We start from the raw sequence: 26119 nt of genomic DNA, 5'->3' as shown, positions 1-26119 counted from the left end.
GTGTGACTAAAAGGTTACCATTGGTAGATGATTAGATTGGCTGTTACTTAACGCCTTTCATTTCATCTTTATGTTTGAAAATATCTAACATGTTTCTTCAATTCCTACTATATCGTGTTCAGTTAAATGCCATGAATTAAATTGTCAATGACTATATTCCTAATTGCCTGTTAATTTCACCAAAGATCAATTCGTTCTCATCTAAATCGTTTCTCCACTCTTTTTACTGTTTGTTTCCCATTGAAATGCAACTGTAAATCAAATGTTACAGTCTTTCTTTTTTTGCTCTCCATTCAATTAAAAATTGAATTCCTTTTTTCCTCTTTAGTGTAAAATTTAATTTGATACACAATTTTAATTTGTTATAATCCATTGAAAGTAACTATTAATCTCTAAATTGGATCAATTTATTAAAAATTTGATTGCTTTCTCTTCTCCAGTTGTACTGTTTTGTGTGGTGCCATGTTTTGGATGCAGACCCAGTGATCGGTTGTATTAACTCACCAGTCTACATTTTTGTTTCACCTTTTTTTCTTGGACAATCAATCTTACTTTTATTCAACTAGAAATGATTATTTTGTATTATTTGATGGTAAAAGATTCAATGGATCTTCATTTTAGGTTGATTGCCGGGAGACGCTTGAAATGATTGGTTCCTATCATGACTGGTGACTATTATTTGATTCCACCGGAATGAATTGTATTGGATTATTTAAGATTATGTGAACCAAAAGGAAATGAAGAGTGACACTATAACCATTTATTGCACCATTAAACTAAGGTAAGAGATCAATCAATCGAGTAACTTATTCATTAAATAACCATTCTCTTCTGTATATTTTATTAGCAAAAAATTACAGCAAATTTGTACATAAAGATACTGACAACCGTTGGCGTTCATCATTATTTTCATTTTGTTCAGCATTTTAAAGCAGAAGAATATCCATTTCTGCTATCAAATATCTGGCATCACCATACAAATTAAGATTCATAGGTTTGGAATCATCAATCAAACTGATCAATCAACAAGTCAATCAATTTTCAAAGCTAGGAGTTAATAGATGCAGTGGTTTATTGGTTGAAAATGGTCAAGGAGAACCTGGCAAAAATTAAACTTCAAATTGAGTCGAAAAAGATTTGATCAAATTATCAGGTCTCATGGTAAGAAAAAACATTTTAGAGATATTTCTCTGTTATCCAGCCTTGATCACTATCATTGTCATTTGGTAAAATGATTTCAAGTCATTATCATCACCATTAAACTAATATATCTTTCACTTCAATCTACTAGTGACAACAATAGGATCTAAATGGTACCTTTCAATGGCGAAACTCTTGGTCTCTGTTTCAATCAAGGAGAAGGGAATAAAAGCTTTTGAAACAAAATTAGATGTTACCATGAAACTGGAATGGAATAGACATGGAATATCGGAATAAGAATCTTGCAACTTGAAAATAAAGAGGAAAAAGAAAGGAAAGACAAAGAAAGGATGGAAAGAGATGATAATTTAAATGTTGGAAAGGATTGAAAGGATAGTCCAAGTCAGGTAGACTAAGAGAAAGTGGTTATTCAACAATTCATGGGAGATGATCAAGAAGATGGAGAGGATGAAGAAGGTCGAAATTTTAAGTGAGCCGAAAGAGAGAATAGAAAAGATAAAGAAAGAGTTTTAATGTTATCTCGAATGTTTTCCTCTTTCCTGAGTTGATTCACTATCGTTCGTTGCTTCACCGCTTCTATTCTGACTACTTTTGGATCCTCCTTTAACCAACATGTTGAAGTTGATTTGGATGATGATGATGATGATGATGAGCATAATGGAAAAAGTCGACTTTTTGGAGGACGACGACTAAACTTAAATTCATTCATTCTTACTTTGAAACTGACTGCGGTAAACACCAGTTCAACTATTCGCACTCTCTACAAGCACAACAAATGCAACAATCAACAGCCAATTAACCAGCCAACCAGTCAATCAACAGCAACACCAACATTATCACCACCAACAACAGAAATAAAAACAAACGTTTTTTTCCCAACAATTTATCAACTCAGTTTATCTCAGTTTATTTTCAGTTTACTTTTGTTTCACTTTTCACAATCTCTTACAATTCTGATTGTTGTTGATCTTTTTTTGCCGCTGATTTGGTTGTCTCCTTCAGTCTTGCCCTTTTATCATCACCTTTAACCTGTGATGCATCTTCTAACATTTTCTTCCTCATACGGAGGTTGACTTGGGTTAAACCGTTGTTTAAACCATTGGATCATCAAATAATCTGACTGTTTCCCACAAATAAACGGATCATAATATTCACTGTCAGTGCCTTAAATGTGACTTTAAAACCATCATATATTGTTGACCGTTCAATGTTAAACTATGTAACTAGTTGATGTGTTTCATGCCCCTGCATTTACCAGCAAAACTGGAACCGATGGTTAAATAGTTGAAGTGAAATTGCTATCTGTTACACACAACACATCTCTAAATTCATCATCAGAATCATCTGTTTTCTTCCAATTCATATGTTAGTTTCATCTATTGTAATTCAACGCCATGGATATTTTTTTCCTTTATTTTCCTCTCCTATTGCTAATCGGCCTTTCAGAACAAGGTTTGTACTAAACTTTGGCTATCAGAAGACAACAATTTTCTAGTAAACAGCAAACAAAATCAACATGTAATGCATTATTTGATTATTTGCTATGTTGCCATTAAGCCTAAGGAATAATCAAACCTTACCCTTGAAATTGATGATTATTTTTCCTTACTGCATCATGATCATCATAACCATGAGTATTATAATAATCATCACCATCATCATCATCGATAAAAAACATCACATGAGCAATTTTAATAGCAATTTGTATTTTTGTGGACAAAAATCAACTTTCATAGATCGTTAACCTTCAAAGCAAACCAAAAATGTCAAACGAAATCGCATTTTCCAAGGAAATATTTAACAGTTGATAAGACTGAATCAACAGATTAACCATCTAAGATGTTCATTTAACAGTGAAAATTTAACCTCTGAAAATGAGCAGTTCAATGTTTACTAAAATTGTTGCCAATCTGTTTTACTGGAATCTCAAAATATTTGCCTTTTCTAATGATTTTTTCTTTCAATTTGTCTAGATGATTTCATATCCAATGGATCCAGAGTATTCAAGGAGCTGAAACTGATACCTTTGGATGCAATATTAGAGGAAACAACATCATCTTCAGTGCGATTACCTGAATTTAGTGAGACTCATCAAGAAAGTAATGAAAATATATTGCTAACCTAACAAAAGCCATACCGTCCCTTACTCAAGCCCATTAAGTTGTCATTTAACAATTTGAAGAAGCCAATTGAACTTGTATTTGGTGATGATTATGATGATTATCATCGAGTCACCACTGAATAGCCATTATGTTCATTTGATGAGTCAATCTTTTGTAAACCAATTTTCATCTGGACTTGAATTTAACATGATTTGATAGAGAAACATTTAATTTTGTTTTAGTTGATAAATGAGGGAAATATTGAGCAAATTAAGTCAAACAAAATTGGGTTGATTAAAAGAGGTGACAAAATGAGTGCTCAACAGATGAGAGACTAAAAACCGTAATAGCTTTATAAACATGTATAATTAAAGTCCAGTTGAGAGAGGTTACACATTTGGACTCATCAGCCTGAAATATGAGTCTTGATCATCTTAATTCTCATCATCATTAACTACATTCTCTACAATTTACATTATCCATTTAACCAGTAACATGATCCAAACAGTTAACTTTCTTTCCGCTCTGCTTGATGGTTCAACAGCAGATTATCATCAAGTAAATCTTCAAGTAACATCATCAGAATATCATCTGAAAAAATGTGTCATTATCATCGCCATGATTTTTCCCTCTCTCTCTCTCTCTCTTGTCATCCTCGTCATCAACTTGTTACCAGATTCAATAATACAATTTTTGCAATGTGAACCCATTTTTTGATCCGTTGAGATGTTTAGGCAAAAACAGGCTTCTCTTGAAATCCACAAAATTACCATTTAATTGTTTCCAATTGTAGCCAAATGTATTTTGTCCTCTTCTGCTCATTGTTTCTTGTTAACAGTTAACAGTTAACCCACTAATCAACAGTTGAAATAAATCAATGAATAGCTCCACTAATCAACTAGCAACTCTTTTCCACTCATTTACATTCAATCAACCTTTTCTTGGTGACTTTCAGTCTACAGACGGAAATATTAGCCTCTAAAACAATTTAATAGCTCAACTCTTGATTCCCATTATTATTATAATCATTATTAACTGTTGAATTGTTAAACCATTTATTCAACAATCATTCCCTAAACAAGATACATTTCAAGTTTCACTTGCAATATATTTATATGTATATCTGAATGTTATATAAATACATTGTCATTGGTATACAATTGATTAACCCAAAATTACCTTTGATTAACTTTTCTTACAGTTTGATAAATTGTTCCACTTTCCTACACTCATTATTCAATTAATTGTAGATTACAATTGGAAACAATTAACTGCTTTATTTTTGTCGCTCATTATTGTTTCCATGATTTACCATTAATTGTTGCTCTGTTTTTCAAACAATTTTTAACCTTACACCTAATTCAATTAAAGTGTGATTAACTCGCTATTCATTTAAACCCAAAAATTGTCTCACACAACCCAAACCTCCAACCATTGACTACCAATTCAACTCTTGATTTCAATAGATAACTCTCGGTTAACAGTTAATACAAAAAAAACCAAAGTCAACCAGGATTTACAGTTTAAGCTGAAAAATAGGTTTCACTTTTTTGTCCAACATTCAACTTGCAATCTTAATTGTATCTTTCCTATGTCAACTACAACCAACAATTAGATTAGGTCAATGGATTTAGAAAGATCCAAAAAAGTCTAAATTGCGTCCGGGTTCAACATTGAAATGGTTAATTTTTCAACTCATTTCTTGCTAATTGTTGAATCTTTTTTTAAAAACACTCACAATTGATTCGTTGCCCTTGATGTTGATTAAAAGCTCTTAATAGCAAACTCGTCAAGCTGATCATAAAAATAGCGATTGATATTTTACCATCCAACATTGATCAATTTGTTAATTTGTTTTTTTTGGGTTAATCAATTTTCCCTCCAATTCATTGTCTATTACAATTGTTTCAACCCAAACTGCAATTGTAATTGAAACAATGGTAATTATAATTTTCTTTGGACTTGCATTTAAATCTCTATTTAAAGCAAGGCTATTCAAATGATAATAGTCTCTGGTTTTTATAGTTGAAACGTCAATTACCATTTCAATGGTCATTGTATTAAAAAAAGCCAAATAATGGAAAGATTAATCTCTTTTCATTAAATTGTTCATTAATTGTTTAAACATTAAACATCTTCAAACGCCTACAATATAAATTGTAATCTAGAAGATCAACTTTTCCCATTTAGGTTCAATGTAATCTTACCATTGAAATGCTCTGCTCATTTTGTCCTTCAATCTGGTTTGACTATTAAAAGCAAGTTGAGTTAACCAAAATTATGTTAAATTTGTAGAGGTTAATTGTTGCCTTTTATTGAACCATTTACGTCAAAATGTATCAATCAAATCAATCACTTGAATTGGATTATTAATTATGACAATCATCTTTTTATTCAATCAATCTTTCTCAATTGTAAATCCATTTTGATTTGGATCATCTTACAGACTCCATTGACAGGCTTAACATTTATTAAACGTGATCAACAATTGATTAACTTGTCTCGATTAACTGATGAGCAACACTTGCAAAACCATCAAAAACAACGTAATCATTAATTCACTAATCAAACATAAACTGTGATGACCCAAACTCTGATTTGTTGATCAATTGTTTTCATGTTTTCCAAGACAACAATTAAACCTTTTAATAACAATTAACGTTCAAAATTGATTAAATGAAAAGCTTAAAACAGATTCAACAGCTGAGCAAGTGTCCAAGTTCAAATATCTGGTTTGGTTAACCAAGAATAACTGATTTCTGGTCAAGTTGCTTCTTCATTTTGATGACATTATTCATTTTTTTGTTCATTTCTGGTTTCGTTATTAGTAGCTCAATATATAACCTGGTCACGGTGGTTAATGATAATGATTACATTCAAATTTAGATTAACATTTCAGGTTTGAAGGATGTAAATGACTGACCCAACCTGTAAACCCTTCACTGGACTTACCCTACCATCAATACCTAAGTCTAATACCTTTTCACTGAAAACATTGATTTACCAATTTAATGTTTCATGTCAAGCCAGTTATTAACAATTTATTAATAGACTTTTCAATTTACCAGAAACAATTCAATTTGCATCAATAGTAAATTGAGATTCTATTAATTACAGACATTTTTAGACAAGTCTACATGTTTAGTTGATTGTTAATATCTACAAAACAGTTAATCAAGCCTGAATTTTGTTGAAACTAAATTAAAATGGCAAAACCTGGAAATGATTGAAAATATATCATCAGTATGAATGAATTGAATGCAAGTCAAGAATCTTCATAAAATCTTAATTTCCTTAATTCAATATGAATAATCGTATTAGAAGTAAAAAAATTGAAAATTTGATTTTGTCCAAACTCAGTTACAGTTAAAACAAAATATATTGTTTAACCATTAACTGATTGATTTACAATAATAATTGATAACAAAAGCCGAGTCGTTTCCTCAATTATATTTTTATTGATATGATTTTATTGAAACAATTTAAATTTGGCTCCAATTTTCACACCAAATTTGTTCACTTTTGTTGCCTTTTCACATCAACTGTGTTTAATTTTGGTCAATCTTGATTCACAAGGATATAGACAATGATTAGTCCAATTGTGGTTGTTGCTTCAATGAGCCTTAATGATGTGTAAAATGCTCGTTGGTTTAGCAAATAAACAACCCAAAAGACTGACCAAGAGCCTCTAAAAAAACCTAAACCCGAATGACAATGTTAACCCAATGCGAAATGCTTTACCAGCTATTTTCACCTCATAAGAATCAATTTTTATCCTTTAATCTCCATTGTATTAGTTAATCTTGGAGTCTTTAATCAGCCCAAAATGAAGACAAAAATTAAAGGTTACAGTAATTTTAAATGCTCTTCAAAAGCTTCAATACAATTGAAGAGCATGAAAAGGTAAAAAATTGAATATCCAGAAAGATTGAAAGAGTTAATTCCTATTTTTAGAGTAATTTAAGATTGAATCAGATTCCATTTCTCTCACCCATAACACCAACAATGGAGGAAAAGTTGAGTTGAAACTGTTGATGATAACGATGATGATTATCCGCTCTCAATCTCAATCTGAATCCCTTTTCAAAATACAATAAATCTCTCATAATTTAAGCTCAATTGTCAGCTTATTGAGACTACTCTTTACCATATTAACCGATTTAACCAGAAAAAAAAGTATAATCATTTGAAAATTGTAATTCACCATTTAACTGACCATTAGTGACTGTTTCCTCATCACTGGAACAAAACAAAAACAAAAAGCTCTTGTTACTGTTTCAGTTCCATGATGAAGTTACCATGCTTTAGGCTTTTCGTGTAACTCCATTCGCTATCATCTTCATCATCATCACAATCATCATTTATATATTTCCGTAAACCATTAGCTTGAAACACACATAAAAACATTGATTAACTTTGATTTCCTTTTCTCATGATTAGTCAAAAATGAAAACAATCGACAAGTCCAATTGTTTCGACTTTTTAATAACATTTCGTGATTAATGAAATTACATGGTTATAAAGGGTTTCCATTAAATCCAATTATTGAAATTTCGTGATTTTAAATCTCATAACTGTTAAGATGAAAGATGAGTTTGGAAGTGAAAAAATGTTCAAAATTTAGATCTAAATCTCAATATGATTTTGATTGTTTCAAATGGAAACCAGAAATCTAAGATTTAGAGTTTTCTTTTCCCTGTAAATTAATTGTCACTTTTCACTTTAACCCTGATTTTGATTGCATTTTTAAATTGCAAGTCGACAGTAGTTCATCTTATACACTCATCAATCACACAGCTCATATATTCAGGGTTTTCATAACTCATTGTAATCACATTTAGCACTTGATTAACTTGTACAATTTCATGTGTTCATTAGAAACGAAACTTTTTTTACCTTTTCTCAATCTCATAATTTTCATTACCGTGTTTGCCTTACAGATTATTTAATAGATTTGATTTGCTCTGGAGGTCAATTGTTGATTCATTATTCAACTGTTAATGTAATTGTTTTTACACTTTCAACTGTTGACTTTCCATTATTTTCAAATGTTTATTTACTGTCTTTTTGGTGGAAAAGGAAAAAATGGAAATTTGGTGAAAATTGAAACAAAACCTTGATGAACCTTATGGCTAATCAAGGTTAGATGCTGTACTTCAATTCATATTTAACAAGTTGTCAGATTTAAAACCAATAAACGTCAATGTTAACAATCGTAAAATATCAAAATTAGACAATTTTGGTAAATAATTCTGTTGAGCAAACCTGAAAACCTGACTGTTAAACATTCACAGACTGTTGATGAATACTTTAGACATTACTTCAAACTCAAATCAAGATTCAATCCAAGTCTGTTTCATTAGCTATAAAAAATACTCAAATCTCTTGATTAAAGGCTCACAATCGATTTTGCGAATTTCAATGAAAGTCGAAACTAAAAATCTAGTTTTTATCAAATTCTTTAGCTACCAACGAAATCATGAAATGTGACAGAACTGCAAATTCAATGTAAATTGTATATTCAGTTTATAAAGCCATTGAGATGAAACAAAACGGAGTCTATGAAAAGCTTGTTTTCATCGAAAAATTGAGTTCCTTTAAAGTCAATTATAGTCAAGTTGGATGGAAGTTTATGAAGATTTCAGAATCTCAGGTATGAATATTTAACGGAATAACATGTTGAGCAAAAATTGAATCAACAAATTGATGGCATCTTTGGCAGACTCAAAATTGAATGTAAATTTTGTGAGGCTTTTTCAGTGAATTTCAATTTACAAGATTTGAATATTGTTCAGGTTAAATCGAGAAATGAACATCTTAAAATAATCTTGAGATAATCTCATTCAGTCCATCTTCAGGGTCAATTGAATAATTGTTAAGTTGATTAAAATTGAGTAAAATGTTGATTCAACTTAACCTGAAAATTGATCTGGAAAAAGCTTGAGAATCAAACTTACAATATTTGATTCCAATAAACACTTGGACTACTTGAATTTGTCATTTAATTTGCTAATGTGATTCCATTATTTACATCAACAATTAAAAGAATACTTTACGTCTTAATTGTTGATATCCAATGACAATTATTCAACAGTAAACAGTTAATTACATTACAAAAGGTAAAAAATATTGTTGAGCTTAAACAGCAATCCTTTTCAACTGTTGAAAAGGCTTCAATTATCATTACAACTAATTAACTTAACCCTCAATCATAATTATCAAGATGATTCCGTCTACCATTCAAACCATTAACCCTGTTATTTAACATTTACAAACCATTAAATGCAATGTTTCTCATATTGAACATGCAAAAAGGACATTTCAATTGAATACTTTGGTAATGACCAGAATTGAGTAAAGACAATATTTGTCCGAAAGAACAGAATTTTTCCTTTTTTCTTTTCACCCAAATTACCATCAACTTAATTCAATCATTATCATCACCCAAACTGACCTTTAATCAACTGTTAATAGTTGCAATGATTTACAGTAAAATATGTAAATTATACATTCGATGATCAATCATTAAGATCGTCAATTGTATTTGATTTAGTCAAATTGGTTCTTCTTTATGTTGTTGGAGAAGAATCTAAATTGTATTTATTGTTAAATTATCATCTTTAATACCTTTTGATTGCTATCAATTTCAATAATCATTTTACCATCAATTTAATTGTCCGACTGGTAAACTGTCATTAAAGATGATCATTTGATTGTCTTTTCACTTTTCAACAACATGAGTAAACTGTTATTTGTTTTCACAATTCGTGATGAATAACCACAATTAGTTGATCAACACCATTATCATCTTTAACCATCATTAAATTGTTCATTTCCTATGATTAAAGTTTATCCAAAGATTTATCCAGTTAAGTCAATAATAACGCTTTAATGCCTTGTTTAATGCGGCCAAATCAATTGTTATTTACAATCAGATTGTTTCTCAGTTTTAACTCATCTTTTTAATCATTAACAATTTATTAATTCTTCCGCTTCCTTTTACGCTTAATTATGCAAAAACCTTTTAACCTTTTTGTTTATCAAACCAAATTATAAATCAAGAAGAAAAGTGATAAAATTAGAGATTTTTTCACAACTCAAAAGACAATTCAAAGTTGATCATTTCTGATAACAATTTAATAATAGATTCATAATTGCATTCTGAAGCATTCAATTTTATTAATCTTTTGATTGTTCATCATTATCATGTTTAACAAGCAAATAATCTCAGAATTAGCTTCAGTTGAAAAGCTTGAGACTAATATTGATCAATGAGCTTCAAGACATTCAAGAAAAGTGAATTATGAAAAACATAACCCAAAAATCTGGTTAATTTTTCACTCGAATGTAAAATTGCTTTGATTTTTGATTTTGATAAATACGGTTTCAAGACATTCTGGTAAGAAAAGTGAATTATGAAAAATAGAAACCTAAAAATCTAATGAAATGTATAACCCAAAAATCTGGTTACTTTAATTTTCCGTTTTTTATGTAAAATGGTTAACATTGTTATTCGTTACAGTTTATTTCAAAGACCCAAAAATTTGGGTTGATTTTCAAAGGTGAAGTTGACTTGAGTATTTTTACCCAAAAGCAATATTTTGATTTGGTTTTGCTTTCAGAGGTTCATTTGACTTTTGAATCCATTGATCACTAATATGCATGATTTTACTATTAAACTAATGGTTCTCATAATGAACATCATTTATTGTGATTACGATGTTATTATGTTTAATTATTGGAAGCACAAAGGATAACCCAAAAATTGTGTTACACTGTATTATATCCTTGACACTGCAATGTCAAGGGTAAAGTTGTCAACAAAACAATCATCAGCAATCAAGATGATTCTCAGCTTGTCTTCCTCTTTTGTATTATTTAAACTCAAGTTCAATTGGTTGTTGACTAGTGTTTTCATGATAATACTAATTGAGGGTAAAAAAGTAACACCAACAATAGAGTTAACTAATACAGCGCAAAAAAAGTGGTGAAAATGATAATTACTGTTTACCAGCAAAACTCAATTCAGGACAACACATTTTTGTCATCTCTTAACAACATCATTATCCTGATCATCAGTTGATTCAATAATTTTCTTCCTTCTTCTAAATTGTTGTGGTTTAATGGTTCTTGAAACTGTTTACTACCAATCAATAGATCAATTAATGAACAACAAATTCAATTGTAATCAAGCGCACTTTAACCATTCATCTTCAACTTGTCCATCATTGATACATTTCAATCAACTTGATTTACCAATTGCAAAGAAAAGCCAATTTACTAATTATCAAGAATGCCTTTTGCGATTCAAATTTCATGTAAATTGTTGAAGCAACAATTTAACTCGATTGGTAAATAAACTTGAATTTCAATTTCAAACTTGGGTTTTCAATGATTTTAACCAATTTGATTCACTTTTCAAAAGTTCAACCAATAATCAGCTCAATGTTATTTTATTGTTTTAATTCAATTGTAATTGGACAAATTGGATGATCGTAAGATGACCTAAAGATGAATTAAGATTAACCCATGTTGAGCTATTGGTAGCAATCAATGAGGAAAAGTGGCGAATCAAATTTTCCTTTTAAATATTCATTTCCAATTTACAATATTGTCTTTAATGTTCATTTTAACCTTTAATTGTTCGCCACAATATTAACAATTGTTCTGGTCAATCAAGGTGACATTAATGGTGTAAATTTGTCTATTCAGGACAAGGCTATTGGTGAGAGTTTTGCTGTTTCTGGTCAAATTACAATGTTCATCAGTAACACTTTCATTTGTCAATTAATCAACAATTAACTGAATAACCGTGAGAATTAAGATGATATTGAGTCAATTTTTCGATCAATCATATTGTTTCATTCACTACTTGGATTGACATTGATTTTTTTACTGGTTAAAAGATGTTCATGAGATGGAATGATCTTTTGCTTTTGAAGCTTCAAATCATAATTGTTATTAATTTGCCTCCAGGTAAATTAATCTTATTGGCAATTATAAACATTTTGTTCTTGTACTGTTAAACAAAAGTTAATTCAAAAGGCCAATTCTGATTATCATATTCATGGATGGATCGAACCTTGAAAAGAAAAGATGATTTTTCAATATTAAAGCATTTTCCTCAAGATTTTTACTCTTTTTTTACGCTTTTTTAAGTTTCATTTTCTCGTTGGTTCTTCCAATTGGTGAGGTCAATTGGAAAGTAGCAAATTTACTTTAAATGATTGCTAAAAAATCAACAATTGTTGACCAAATGATATTAGCATTTTAAATGACCCAATGAATACAAAAAGTGTATATTTTTGTATTTTCATTTTACAGTAATTACAATTTTCGTTTTGTTCAATGACAATGAAAAATTTTGGGTTAACCTGAAAATTGAATGTTGTTACTTATTGTAAAGCATTTCTAACCATTAACCAATAACTGTTATCACTATCATTACCATTAATCATTGATTTAAATTGTCTCTCTTTTATAACAGATGATGAAGCTGGAAGATCTCATAAAATGACAACACCATTATCGTCATCGTCGTCACAATCGTCTTCATCGTCATCACCAACACCATCGACCAACATTTATAATGCTTCAACCAAAATATATATTGTTGCCATCATCGGTATTGTTCCTGCCATTCTTGGTGGATTAGTTTATTGGCTTAATTATTTTCGTAAATCGTGTTTCAAGGTAATCAAATTAAACTGATTAGACTGATTACAAATTGCAATTGTTTAAAGGTGTAAAATCGGGTAAGATGAGATACAAAAGCAGGACATGCACAAGTTGATAAGGAAACAGTGAAAGGAAGAAAAGCTAAACTCATATTACTATAGCCTAATTATTGCTTAAACATGTTAATTGAGTTAATTTAAACTCAATAATTATGTTAACCAGTCTATTGAGATCATCTTTAACTATTATAATCAATTGAGTAAATTGTATAATTGTGTAATTAATACACAACAGTAGATACACGTTTAAACACAAGTATTACACATCCTTTATGGGGTACAAAATGTATGATGAATTTGGGTTCTTCACAAGAAGGTTATATCACTAGATATGGTTGTTTGAACATTCACTTGACACAAATGATCCACCAATTTGTTAATTTGATCAATTTGGTTAATTATTCGACAACAATTGATACTAAATACAGTGTAATGACAAAATTAAAATCACACTTCAAGTTAATAACATAATTAATCTGCTTTGTCTTTTTCCCTCTCTTTCTTAACCAGACAAAACGTAAAGCGCAGGAAAAGAGCGCAATGACGTCCAAGGGGTGGCATGGTAATTACATTCGGCCCTATCGGTATGAGGGTAAAGATGAAAGTACAATTAAATTAGGATCAGATGAAATGATGTCCATTCAAGATGAGAAGGATTTGATAACCTCTCCAATTGTCCGTAAAAAGAGGACCTATTCAATTGAATATCCAAGGCACAATCTAGAGTTATTAGACATTCTTGGTGAAGGCAATTTTGGTCAAGTCTGGAAGGCGCGAATAACCCATTTTCGTGAAATATCTTATGTTGCTGTTAAAACAAATAAACGTAATAACCATTAACTAACAATCAACAAATCAAGTGAAATCAAAGCCAAACCAAGAACCATGAACAATGGTTAAATGGTCATCTTTAGAAGCAAAAATTTAGCTCAAAACTAACATAAAATGTGCGATAAATGAAAAGTAATGGTGTTAATTCAATGCTATCAATCTGTTATTTTATCTAATTTTTTATTATGCTTTTCACTCATTGTACATGTTGATTCATGGTTTTTTTCACTCAATTGAAATGTGTTTATATTGTCCACCAATTATCAGGCAAACTCATTGAAAAAGCAACCCATAATTTTTGGCTTTCATTTTCATTTTTGATTTGTTGATTGTTATGATTGTCTTAACTGTGAACTTAGGCAAAAAAAGCTTTCACTCTTACTATGTGATACATTCACATAATAGGAGCTTAAAGTTAATAACAATAATTGTATTGAATAATGGTTGAAAATTAATAATCTTGATTCCTCTCTTTTTCATTTTCATCATCCATTAATTCATGGTTTACCACTTTGACTGACAATTACCAACTATAATACTTGGACTTATTCGGACCTTTCCACTAATTGGTTCATTTTTTTACTTGCAATATCCTTACACCATTACAGCTGATTGTGGGGACAAAGATTGGGAAGATTTACTTCAAGAGTTGGACATTATGCTTAAATTGGATAAACACCCAAATGTTGTCCGACTTTTAGCTTGTTGTACTGATAAAGGTTGGATACTTGTTATTATTACACATTATTGTGATTACAATAATTTCAAATTTATATTACAAATCATTGTCAATCACGATTTACCTTTATTTTTCTCAACCTTTTCTTCACCTTTTCTTTACCATTCATCATCATCTTCCTTACAAATCTCATCTTTACCTTTTTCCTTGGACTCAACACGAAACCTTACCATTTTAATTTATATATATTTTTATATTATATTTGCTAATATATTTTTGATTTTTTATTTACAGCATAAAATTAATAGCTATTACCTTCAGGCCTTACCTTCAATTGGTTGTTGTTGTCAATATTGGACAATCAAAAGTCCAAGTTGAACCAACTAATTTATCAAATCTGGTTAACCTGGTTGCAAAGAAGAGACTTGAGCTTTCAATTGTCCAGCAAACTTTCATTTATTAATCTCAAAATAATAATGCTAATTCAGTTTACTGTTCAGGTTTCATAGCCAATTGTAATGATAATAATGGTAACAATAACAGCTTTATGGTAATGCAAATTATCAGCATGATAAATGGCAAGATTGATGAGGATAAAGATGAGGCTTACATATGATGTTTCATTTTGCATGTTTGGACAAATAATGATGCTGATAACAATAATCATTCACCAATCAACCTTTTTTTATATCATCAGTTAATTGGATTGAGCTTCTGGATAACAGGAGAGGAGAGGGTTTAAAAACAACCAGAAATGGTCTCTTTAAAATAGACTTGACCTGATTTTATCGATGAATGCATGAAGAGACAGTAAACATGTTTAACCGTTCCAGTGACTTTAACACGTTCATCTCAACCAGTTTTAACCAAATAATTGAAATGGTTTAAAAGCATTGCCATTTTTTAGTGAAAATTGGTGAAAATAGATGACTTTATTTCCCATCATCACCATGAAATTGAACAAGCAAATGTTGAATAATTTGGATAAAAATTAAGGTTAAATGACACGCTCTTGAACATCACCAAAAGTCATCATGAGTACGCACCACGACCAACTGTAAATGTTTCAATTTACAATCTAAATTGCCATATCTAACAATTAATCTCTGAATTGTCTATTTTTAACTGCAAAATCGCCATCCATAGTCAACTGATTGTTGAGACTTTTACATTTCAAGTGAAACCAGAAAATGACTTTCAATTGATTTTTCAATTTTAATGGTTTGCTTTCGTGTTAATTTTGGTTAGCAAATATAATTTGCAATCAAGCCAATTGGTTAAACATTGTTTTTACCTTTGTTTAATTGTGTTGACCATTGAAAAGGGAAAGGATGATCATTATGATGATAGTGATCCTTGATTTTTCTTTATTTTAGTATAACATTAATCATTTAAATTGTTGCTTTTCTCTCATTTTAATTCTCATTATTAACTTAACCTCCGTCATTATTTAGCCTTAAGCTTAACTCATTCACTATTTTGATTAACAAGTTTAAATACTAACCATTATTTTCTCATTGTATTTATTTTACTCATCCTATTTCATGATAATACTTTCATTCGTCAGAACTTCACGTTTCATCCTTGACTGTTATTCATTTTTCAACCATTTCTCGTTCAGTTAATACATTAATTCATCTAATTACTTAACTGTCTTAGATTTAACTGTAAATTATCTTCAATCTCTTAACAATATTGACTCTTTGGGTTCATTTTTAGGTACATTAATGGGTAAACTCATTGAACACATTCAAGATTGACAATTGATTTGGATATTTTATTTGTTTCTCTTAACCAGACAATTTATTTAATTTTCATCAATAGTTATTAATTTGATTTCTTTTCATTTCATTTTCTAGTTCCGTATTATCTTATCATGGAGTATGTTGAACATGGTAAATTATTAAATTACATTAGACAGTATCGAAAGGACAATCGTTATTACAATGATGGATATTACAGATTTACAATTGCTGATTTAATCTTATTTTCATATCATATTGCCAAAGGAATGGAGTTTATATCAAGCTATGGAGTAATGAGGATTCATTTAATTGTCCAAATGTTTCTTATTTTCATTATTGCTGCTAATGGTCAAAGAAATCGTTTGATTTCGGTTCCACACCAGTCGTTCATTTTTTCTGTCCATTATTTGAATCAAATTGCAATCATTCCGTCGTTTATGTTTAGTTTACTTAATTGTTTGATTTATATATACATTTTTTTGTTGATGAACGGAAAAATGTATTGTTAAACGTTAGCGTAAATAGCGTTTGAAATGAGCTTTGTTTGGTGGCAAAGAAAGGCCTTTTTATCATTTAGATACATTTTTTGATATGTTTAGTTGAGTTGAGCGAAAAATGTTTCACATGTGGCAAGTTGTACAATTAGATTAAAAATGGAAACCAAATTATTTCAAGAAGCGAAATGTATACAAATTTTTCTCAATTCAAAGATAATTTGAACACAATAACTGATGGAGTTGCGAGAAGACTAATTGTACTTTTATTATAATCAGAGCAATTTTGATTCACCAGATTTTTACAACCCTCAAAACTCATCATTATCTGCAATAATGAAAATAAGGTTCACAATAGACTGATTGTGGAGTAATATTTATTATTTCTAGTCAGTTAATAACATTTTACTGATTTATACTAATTGACATTTTTGTTGCTTATTTAGATAATTCATCGAGATTTGGCTGCAAGAAATATCCTGATATCCAAAGATCGAGTTTGTAAAGTAGCTGACTTTGGGTTAGCTCGTAATGCAACCAATTATGATCGTGATGGTTATGAGCAAAAAACTCGAGGAGCAATGCCGATCCGTTGGATGGCTCCTGAATCATTGAGCTTAAATATATTTACTGCCAAATCAGATGTTTGGTCATTTGGGATACTTCTTTGGGAGATTGTTACCTTAGGATCAACACCCTATCCTGGTTTAACAGCTGGTGAAGTGGTTAAAAATGTCCGTGAAGGCTATGTTATGGAGAGACCGCCGGTTCGTTGGTGCAACTCAGAGGTTTACAACTTAATGAAGGCCTGTTGGTCCAATAATCCTTCAGAGAGGCCAAACTTTACTCAAATTAAATTAATTTTGGGTCAAATGTTGAGTTCTCGTCGTGATTATGTTGATCTAAGTGACTTTCAATCAGGTCCTTATTACAATATCATGTACAGTTCACCGGGTGAAAAGGTTTAGTCAAATCAAATCTCAACATCTTGAGTCAATTCGACAATCACTGTTAATCATTGCTAATCATTTCAATATGGATCAATTTTCGCCAAGCAACTTCGCAAATTGAACCACTTCTGTCCACCATCTTCATCATCAAATGGCCTTTACTTTATTTCATCAAATCACCAAATATCGAACTCATCATTTTCAGACAAAAAAAGACTTTATTATTTTGCTTGACCGACAATTATTATGTTAATGATAATTTGCTCTCGTATTTTTTACTTGTAAATAGCAAATCAAAATCAAATTTTGTAAACAAAATCAATATTTTTATGATTCAACAAAAGATATTACATTTTTTTTGTTATCCATATATTTACATGTCAGTATGGATGTAAATTTCAAGTGTCTAACTTAATCATTAATTTAATGAACTTGATTTTGAAGTAATGGCTAACTAAACTGTATACACTAGTTTCACGGATAAGTTAATTTTTGATCAGCGCCGTCTACAATACTACCAATGGTATAGTTAAGCATCTTACTACTTATTGTAGAGAGCGCTGATCAAAAATTAACTTATCCGTGAAACTAGTGTACTTGCTTCAGAATGTGAAACAATTGAAGTAACATGAAAACATTGAGATTGAGTTGGCTGAAATGGTAACTTTCTTTGTGTGAATCTGGATTGAATTAATTTTGAGCTTTAATTGCGATTAAGATAGAGAAAGGATGAGAAAAAGTCTGTGATATCAATTTTGTATCTTATAAAAGGTGATTTAATTTCAGGCAAATTACAAAAGTTGAGGTTGAATCAAGGTAATGATGAAAGTGACTTAATTGTTTTATCCATTGTTAACCTTGAATACAAGATGTACCCAGTAACATCAGTATGCAATAATAAAATAATAATTATAAAAATATATTGTTCTCAGGGAATAGTTTAAATCAGAGAGGAAAAGAGTGTTGGATGATGAAGAAGAAAAAAAGAGAAAGCTCGGAGATCGTGTTTCTATTTCAACTGAATCTCCAATATTTTAAAAGCACAAAGTGAGAACAAAAAATTCAACAAACGAAGGCCATCAACATGAGAAATGTATATTAACAGCAATTTGTTGTAAACCCAAACTCAGTCATAATCATCATTTACAATCGCTGATAATAAGGTATTTTTCAAAAATTTTTGAAACACTCACAAAGAAATATTGAACAGGATTTACCATTCACTTTTTTTGCTCAACACAATTCATATGTAATCACCAATTTCGAGTAGAACATTGAATAATGTTGAATTCCTCTGTAATTTCCAGCATCCTTTGATAACCAAACAAAAGGATTCAGGTAAATTGCAGCTGTTGACTGATGGGCAATGAGGGAGTAGAGGTAAAAATTTTTAAATGGTTAAATCAAGAGTAAGGTAAATATCATCTGGTGGTCAAGAGAATCATTGAATGTCCATTTTGTAGGCTTTATTGCGAGTGTTTACCAAGCTTAATTGTTTGATGATAATTCAATAGTTTTTCAATTCATTTGAATGAGTTCATTGTTGGCTGGCAGGTTGAAGAGTGTGTGGCAAACTTGAGATATAAACCAAGTTTACTGGCTTCTACGATTCATTAATCATTTTAATATCCAGTTAATCAATAATCTTGTCTGTAATAACTTGGCTGACTAGGCTATTACACTGTAAAAGAAGAAAAAGAAGCAATTAGTAAACTGTTATTGCTGGACATTAATCCTTATTAAGCATGATGTACGATCAAATGTTACCAGAAAAAAAAGGTTGAAAGATAGGACATGGTGTGATAAGTCTTTGGAGACATGAAAAACTGTGGACCTTTCAACAATTACCTTGAATTTTGATGTGAGTGACAGGTTGGAAAAATCTGGTCAGAAATCAAGTTTGTGATTGAGCACACAATGACAATTAACATGGGTCAGTCATTTTGGTTTTAGCTTGCCAAATCAAATACAATGCTGATAATCAGTGTTGATTCACACGCCAAGCCCAGTACTGTTTTCCACTTGAATAGCCATTATTTTGCTTAATTTTTACTTTTTTTGCTGTTCGCCCAATAACATTGAATCCGATCTGAAGAGATAACAACGTTAATAAATATATAAATTAATAATAGCAGTCAACAATCAACATCTACAAGTGTAGGTGTAGTCTTTCAAAAATAACATTAAGACAACATTAACTGAAAAGTATACCAACCAAAAAGAAATGAAATCGGGACCTATGTTGACTTATTCACCTTGAATTGGTCACAAATAATTGTCCTTGCGCTAAATAGCAACAGTTAACACGTTGTACAAAGTTAAATTATTGAGGATAAATAATTAAAACAATAAAACAATTTAAATATTGACAAGAAATTGAAAAACAAACCAAAAGACACAACTTTATTAAGTACATAAATAAATGAGTCTATCGACCCTTACAGTAATATGCTTTAAGTGCGTTTTATACTTTTTATTCATATTTCCCGGTCAAGGCTTTAATGCTTTTTATGCCCTTTCCATTATTTTATTAATGTAATAGATAAACAATTTATTTTTATCAGTGTAATAACTCCATGAATGTGGTGATAAATCAAGATCTAATTGACAATCGATCAAATCTTATAATTAGTCGTAAAATTGGACAAAGTACAATACAACCGTCAACAATTTTCTTTGTCATTTTTACCAACCATCCTTGTTAGTGTTGATTAATTATGGTATTTGCATTCATACCACCGAGACGCCCATTGTCATCATCATTCCTTCATTTCTTTATTCCTTCATTCAGTCATTACTTTATCCCTTTCATCTTCAACCTACACAGTTGATAAACATTTAATTGGAAAAAGATAAAAAGTAATCTTTTTGGCTAATAGTCAGCATCTTCAGCTGATGTAAACAACAACCAAAACCCATACCTTTCGGTTTTTGTTCACCTTGATTAGCATTGTATTCATCATAAATTAGCAAGATTATTTGTTGATTAAGGACCGCCTAATGTTAATCAACAACCATCGCCATCGCCATCATCATCATCTGCTCATCTTGTTTGGTGTCCCTTTCGTTCATTTTTGAAGGATCTTAATCAACCTGTTAATCGATGTTGACCGTGAATTCAGTGTTTTCTTCATCAGGTAACTTTATTGTACATGATTTATTATTTTTTAAACAAATTTTCAACACAAAACAAAACTAAAATTTGATATAATATAGCATTAATGATTAACCTTGTCTCATTTATAACAGCTACAGCAACATCAACAACTGAATATAAATAATGATGTATCAATCATTTGGATACGGGATTCAATATGCAAGATATTTCGCTTAACCGATTGACATAATATCTTGCGAGGAGCAAATTACTCAAAACAATTTCAACCTTAATGCTCAATAGGATTTTAATTGCTATTCAAGAATCTTAAAGGAATCCAGTGCCAAATAGAGTTGAGTGGAAGCTTAAAAATTGTTTAAATCCAACCTGACTAATCAACATCGCTATTATACTTTGTAATAATCATTGTAATTATCTTACAACTCTCTGGTAAACAATATTATTAATTCAATGATATCATTGCCACAAATTGCCATTACCAAGCGTTAATTGGTAAACATCTTATAAGGTGACTTGGTGCTAATTAAATTACCAAGTGATCTCAATGGTTGAGTCAGATACTGTTAAATCACAATCTTGAGTTTGTTGAAAAATCAGTTTAAAATCTGATGTCTTTCAATTCCATCATTAATTATCATAAATCTGTGATGTTTAGTCACTTTCCCATTTTTATTTGTGATTATAATTTCAATTAAATGAACCTACAAATTGTTTTGATGCAAAACTTGATAAAAATGGCTGTTTTGGGTGTTAGATTTGTTTTCCTGGACATTGTTAATAAATAAAGGTAATTGAGTAATTGAAACTGATTGAATGGTGAGTAATGATAATATCATGTCGATGACAAAGATGATGACGATGGTATCGATGATAAGATGAAACAACAGGAAGGGACAAGAAGGTGATTCAATGAAAGATAAAGTGAAATGAGACAATTAGAATGAGACAATTTGGATGAGACAATTATTAATAACAACTGTTCAAGCTTTTTTGTACAATTTATTGCTTGGGAATAGCCAAGGATTTGGCGAGTCAGATCTTTCCTTAATTGCTGATGGTCCTCCTAGTTTATCATTAACCAGGGTAAAATCAAAAGGTTGTCCAGTTAAAGGTACATCATCCTTGTTATTGACATTGTTAACATCACCATTAGGGACTTTTTTATCACTTGATGAGTCCAATTTTTTCATCCAAGCATAAGTCCATTCAGGTTCATCTTGATTCCAGTCGTTAAACAGGTAAGGTGGCTGTTGGCCAGCTGGTGGTGAGGAATCAGAAGGGCTTGCAGGGCTTTGAGGGAAACTAGAAGGATATTGAGGGTATTGAGGGTACTGAGGGTTAACTGGATATTGTGGTGTTTGAGGGCTTTGTGGGTATTGTGGGTATTGAGGGGATAAACTTGGGTTTACAGGAATAGGAAGGGTGGGACCAGATGAAGAAGGTTCAAATGGATTGAAACCAGTTGGGGGTTTGATTGTTCTGGGTTCTTCTTCTGTCTCAGGTCGTTCCCTTTCAGGGGAAACTGGTGGTGTTAATGAAGGATAGGTTTCAGCTGGTGGAGGTGAAGGTGGCGAGGGTGGAGAAAATGGGAATTGAGGAAAAACTGGAATTGAACCAGATGCAGTTGGGTTGTAGGTTCCTGGTGAGGGCACTTCTGATGCTGGAGACCAAGAAGGGTAATAGGTTTGAGGTGGCTGTGGTTGGGGTTGTTGTGGTGGCTGAACGGGTGAATAGTTGAAACCTTCACCATTAGAGGATCCACAGGAAACACGATACCAGTAATCACAAGTCATCAACTCTTGACTGAACAAGGTTCCTTCTGGACATGTAAAGGTATCTTTACGGCCTCCGTGACAAACATGATATGAACTGCAGCCAGAGGTTAAATCAGCATACATTCCAAATAGAGCATCTCCTGAACAATCTGCTTGCATGTTAGACGGAGATGAGCCAAGATTAAAGATGGGAAGAGAGTATGAACTGATTGAGGCACCGATACGTTGTCCAAAGGCTATTGAAGTTGATGGGGAACTTTTCAAGTTGATCTGTGATTGAAATAAATTAAATATTCAAACTTGCAATTTTACGCAAAAATCAACTATAAAATTGACTTTAATTCAGTGGAGAAAATTGCTGATAACTTATAAATAGAACAGATTAAATTATTCAGAAATTAACGAAACCGCAACAGAAATTAAGACTAATGATAAAAGAAGTTGAAAACAAAAACAAAATCACTGTTTCATTTCATTTATCAGTGAAATAAATTGAAATTGAGTCAGTTTTAAAAATCGATTGGAAGCTCATCTATTCAATATCCATTGAAAGCTAGTGAAAAATCAAATTCATTTCTTAAAATCTCTTTGTTTATGAGATTTGTTTTTGTAATTTTAAGATTTTGAGTTTTCCAAATGAACTTTAACTCAATTGATTCTTGAAACCTTCACAATTCAAACTTATTTCACTGAATATTTAGGAATCGAACTTGTTCTGGGTAAAATAAGCTGATTCTGATGAAAATTTTCTTGGTCTGTTAAAGGGGTTCCATTAGACACTTAATTGTAAAACAAAAGGAAGAGTTGTTGTTATTATTGTTTAAGAAGAAACTTACTTTTGATTGAACTTGAGTGGTTACCAGGATTGAGATGTACGATAATATAAACATTAATTTGCAGGTTAAATCCATTGTTGATTAATTATTTAACAACACTTGATTGTTGAAACTGTTGATGTTAGATGAGTTGATGATGGACACAGGGTAAAGTCTTTGTCAAGCCACTTCTCCGTTTGCTGTGTAATATCTGGTGAAAACTCAACGGTTTGAAGGCGATTTAAATACCGGAATAAACAAGAAAAGAGCAAGCGAGGGAGAAGAGAAGGATGAGAGGAAAGAGAGAGATGAAGAGACATTGGAAGAGCGAGAGTGATAGAAAGTGAGAAGAAGGTAATCAAAATATAAAAAAAAACCTGAAACTGAATTGAATTTAGGTCCTATACAAAGAAACAAATGAAAACTTGTCAGAGCAACTTGAAAATTTAGACTCTTTAAACACCTGAAATTTTACTCTTTTTTCTGAGTTCTTTGTGATTTATCTCATTTGAAACTTCCATTCACCTTAAAAGATTAAAATTTGGCAACAATTAAACGTGAAACAGTTAAAAAATGGTTTAATGATTTACACAATTGAAAATTGTTGAGTTACCGAAGATTGTCTTTGAACAGCTACATTGGTTAGTTACTGTTGCTTTTTCTCTGAAAGAAAACGTTTCGCATCAATCGCGACCGACTGATTTTAAACAATGCTACTGTTTCTTTTAATTATTAATAATTATAATAATTTTAAATCTGTCATTTAACTAACCATAAAATTAACAAACTGATTAAGAGGTTGCAATCAAATTTAGCGCCATCTCTCTACACTTTCTGTCTCAACCAGAAACTTTATCTATATCCTTGTCACCTCATCTTGTTATGCTGTGTACAACATGTTGATGTGTTATTGATATGGTCGTTTCTGTCCGTTGTCATTTATAGCTATACTTTCTTTTAATTGCACATAGTATCATTTAAATGTTCTGTGAAAATATCATTCAATATATTGCTAAAACACAAGCATATTTTGTATTTAATCATCTTGAATCATCTATCTATCATCTATCCTGTTATTTACATCATATTCTTCTGGAAATTTGATTTACATCATCATCACAACTGGCTTTTTACGATAGCTCATCAAAGCCATCTTCTTCATCATGGACTATGAGGAGGGTGACAAAAAAGGTGGAGAACCACCAGCATTTGTCCACCAAAACGTTTAATGTTGCAGTTGTTGGTCTTTCAGGATCGGAAAAAGAGAAAGGATGTAAGGGTGTTGGAAAATCATGTCTGTGCAATCGTTTTGTCCGACCATTTGCTGGTGACTATCATAAAGAACACATATCGGTTCTCAGTCAAACAGATTTTAGTGGACAAGTCGTAAACAATGATCACTGGCTTTATTGGGGAGAAGTGACAAAACTGGTCAATGAAGGAACAGAAGTAACCTTCAGTGTGATTGAGCAAACCGAATTCATTGATGATTCCTGCTTTCAACCTTTCAAGACTGGAAAAACTGAGCCGTATTATAAAAGATGTGCAGCAACTCGACTATGCTCGACCGATAAACTGATGTACATCTGTAAAAACCAACTAGGAATAGAAAAGGAATACGAACAAAAATATCTTAATGATGGACGATTTCTAGTTGACGCTTTTGTTTGTGTTTTTGATGTTAGTGAGGTACAAGGAAGAAGTTTGGACAAAGCTATCGAGTATACTGGACTAATATTGAACAATCTTATCAAAACCAAGAAACCAGTTGTTTTGGTAACAACTAAACACGATGAAGCAAATGAATTTTATTTGAGAGAGGCTGAAAAATTGGTCAATAGGAAAGAATTCCGAGGGATCGTGCCTATTATTGAAACCTCGGCTCATAATAATATTAATGTTGATAATGCATTCATTACATGCTTCCAATTATTGGATCGTAATAATGATCAACTCGTCACTGAGAAAACACAAGGGACTCAACCGCTGGAGGTTACGCAGAGGATAAAAGGTATACTTGAGGTGATGAAAAGCCCGACAAGACTTGAAGAGTGGAAATGCAGTATGGTTGAGGTTGACAGACTGTTCTTACTCATGGAATCTATGGTTAAAAGTGAAAAGACTACCAAAAAAGAAAATAATTCAATCAAACAAAATCGAAACAGTAGAAGAGCTAATTTAATTCACACACTTCAGATGGAATCCAAGCAGCTGAGAGAACTTAAATATGAAAACGAGCAATTAAGTAAAGCATTGGAGGAATATCAAGTAACTGTACAGTTTTTAATGAACAAATACAGAGAACTGACCGGACGTTTCTCTGAAACAAAGTTAATTCTACCAGACCAGTTAACACTAGATGACCATGAAGCAGCCTTAGCTCGTCAATTTGAAAAAATTAATGAAATGTCCGCTGTGATGGCGAAAGCAGTGCAACTAGATGAAAACGCGTCTGAAAAAGAGGACCAGAATCTGATTGAAAAATTACGCAAAGAAAATGATAGATTAAGGAGATTACTTTCAAGTTGAAGTCTATATTATCCGTAATTCCAATGGTCATTATTTTTTATATTATATTTAGATCTGTTTTTATCCAATTTCAATAAAATAACAAAACAATGCTACCTTGGTTATTGATTGATAATTTTTGTATCCAATTTAAATGAATAATTAAATTTTATTTCCTATTTATTGTCAAATCCAATTCACTAT

At 31.1% G+C, this 26119-nt stretch overlaps 3 protein-coding genes and 2 long non-coding RNA genes across 5 annotated transcripts; 3 read left to right on the top strand and 2 right to left on the bottom strand.

Moving 5' to 3' along the window:
* Window positions 1-18063, top strand: LOC107364957 (tyrosine kinase receptor Cad96Ca). The gene is made up of 9 exons (XM_015932415.3): window positions 1-781; window positions 848-1161; window positions 1292-2613; window positions 3135-3260; window positions 12751-12956; window positions 13511-13826; window positions 14440-14550; window positions 16370-16545; window positions 17196-18063. The coding sequence occupies exons 3-9, from the start codon at window positions 2556-2558 to the stop codon at window positions 17715-17717; spliced, it is 1515 nt and encodes a 504-aa protein (XP_015787901.1). The 5' UTR covers window positions 1-781; window positions 848-1161; window positions 1292-2555; the 3' UTR covers window positions 17718-18063.
* Window positions 18064-18448: 385 nt separating this feature from the next.
* On the bottom strand, window positions 18449-20127 carry LOC107364851 (uncharacterized). Its single transcript, XR_001569279.3, has 3 exons — window positions 19915-20127; window positions 19548-19788; window positions 18449-19380 (listed from the first exon to the last, which is right to left on the bottom strand). It is a non-coding gene; the product is annotated as an uncharacterized LOC107364851 (long non-coding RNA).
* An 11-nt stretch (window positions 20128-20138) lies between these two features.
* Window positions 20139-21627, top strand: LOC149093582 (uncharacterized). The gene is made up of 2 exons (XR_016199820.1): window positions 20139-20847; window positions 20949-21627. It is a non-coding gene; the product is annotated as an uncharacterized LOC149093582 (long non-coding RNA).
* LOC107364850 (uncharacterized) lies at window positions 21468-23614 on the bottom strand. The gene is made up of 2 exons (XM_015932288.3): window positions 23429-23614; window positions 21468-22862 (listed from the first exon to the last, which is right to left on the bottom strand). The coding sequence occupies exons 1-2, from the start codon at window positions 23501-23503 to the stop codon at window positions 21798-21800; spliced, it is 1140 nt and encodes a 379-aa protein (XP_015787774.2). The 5' UTR covers window positions 23504-23614; the 3' UTR covers window positions 21468-21797.
* A 456-nt stretch (window positions 23615-24070) lies between these two features.
* On the top strand, window positions 24071-26106 carry LOC107364848 (rho GTPase-activating protein 190). The gene has a single exon (XM_015932287.3). It carries the CDS (start codon window positions 24578-24580, stop codon window positions 25934-25936), a length of 1359 nt encoding a protein of 452 aa, XP_015787773.2. The 5' UTR covers window positions 24071-24577; the 3' UTR covers window positions 25937-26106.
* The last annotated feature ends 13 nt before the right edge of the window (window positions 26107-26119 follow it).

Source organism: Tetranychus urticae, chromosome 3 (genome assembly GCF_039701765.1).
Source record: "Tetranychus urticae isolate SD_2017Ah chromosome 3, NJAU_TeUrti_SD_1.0, whole genome shotgun sequence".
Classification (NCBI taxonomy): domain Eukaryota; kingdom Metazoa; phylum Arthropoda; class Arachnida; order Trombidiformes; family Tetranychidae; genus Tetranychus; species Tetranychus urticae.
Note: the sequence above shows the minus strand (reverse complement) of the source record. Positions and strands in the feature narration are given on the sequence as shown.

What these genes read in the sequence shown, in the direction of transcription:
- LOC107364957 (XM_015932415.3), top strand. Translation starts at nt 2,556, where the DNA reads ATGGATATTTTTTTCCTTTATTTTCCTCTCCTATTGCTAATCGGCCTT. An exon ending in TTCGTAAATCGTGTTTCAAG is followed by an intron (nt 12,957 to 13,510) that starts GTAATCAAATTA and finishes TTTCTTAACCAG; the next exon opens with ACAAAACGTAAAGCGCAGGA. An exon ending in TGCTGTTAAAACAAATAAAC is followed by an intron (nt 13,827 to 14,439) that starts GTAATAACCATT and finishes ACACCATTACAG; the next exon opens with CTGATTGTGGGGACAAAGAT.
- LOC107364850 (XM_015932288.3), bottom strand. Translation starts at nt 23,503, where the DNA reads ATGGATTTAACCTGCAAATTAATGTTTATATTATCGTACATCTCAATC. An exon ending in CCACTCAAGTTCAATCAAAA is followed by an intron (nt 22,863 to 23,428) that starts GTAAGTTTCTTC and finishes TTTCAATCACAG; the next exon opens with ATCAACTTGAAAAGTTCCCC.
- LOC107364848 (XM_015932287.3), top strand. Translation starts at nt 24,578, where the DNA reads ATGAGGAGGGTGACAAAAAAGGTGGAGAACCACCAGCATTTGTCCACC.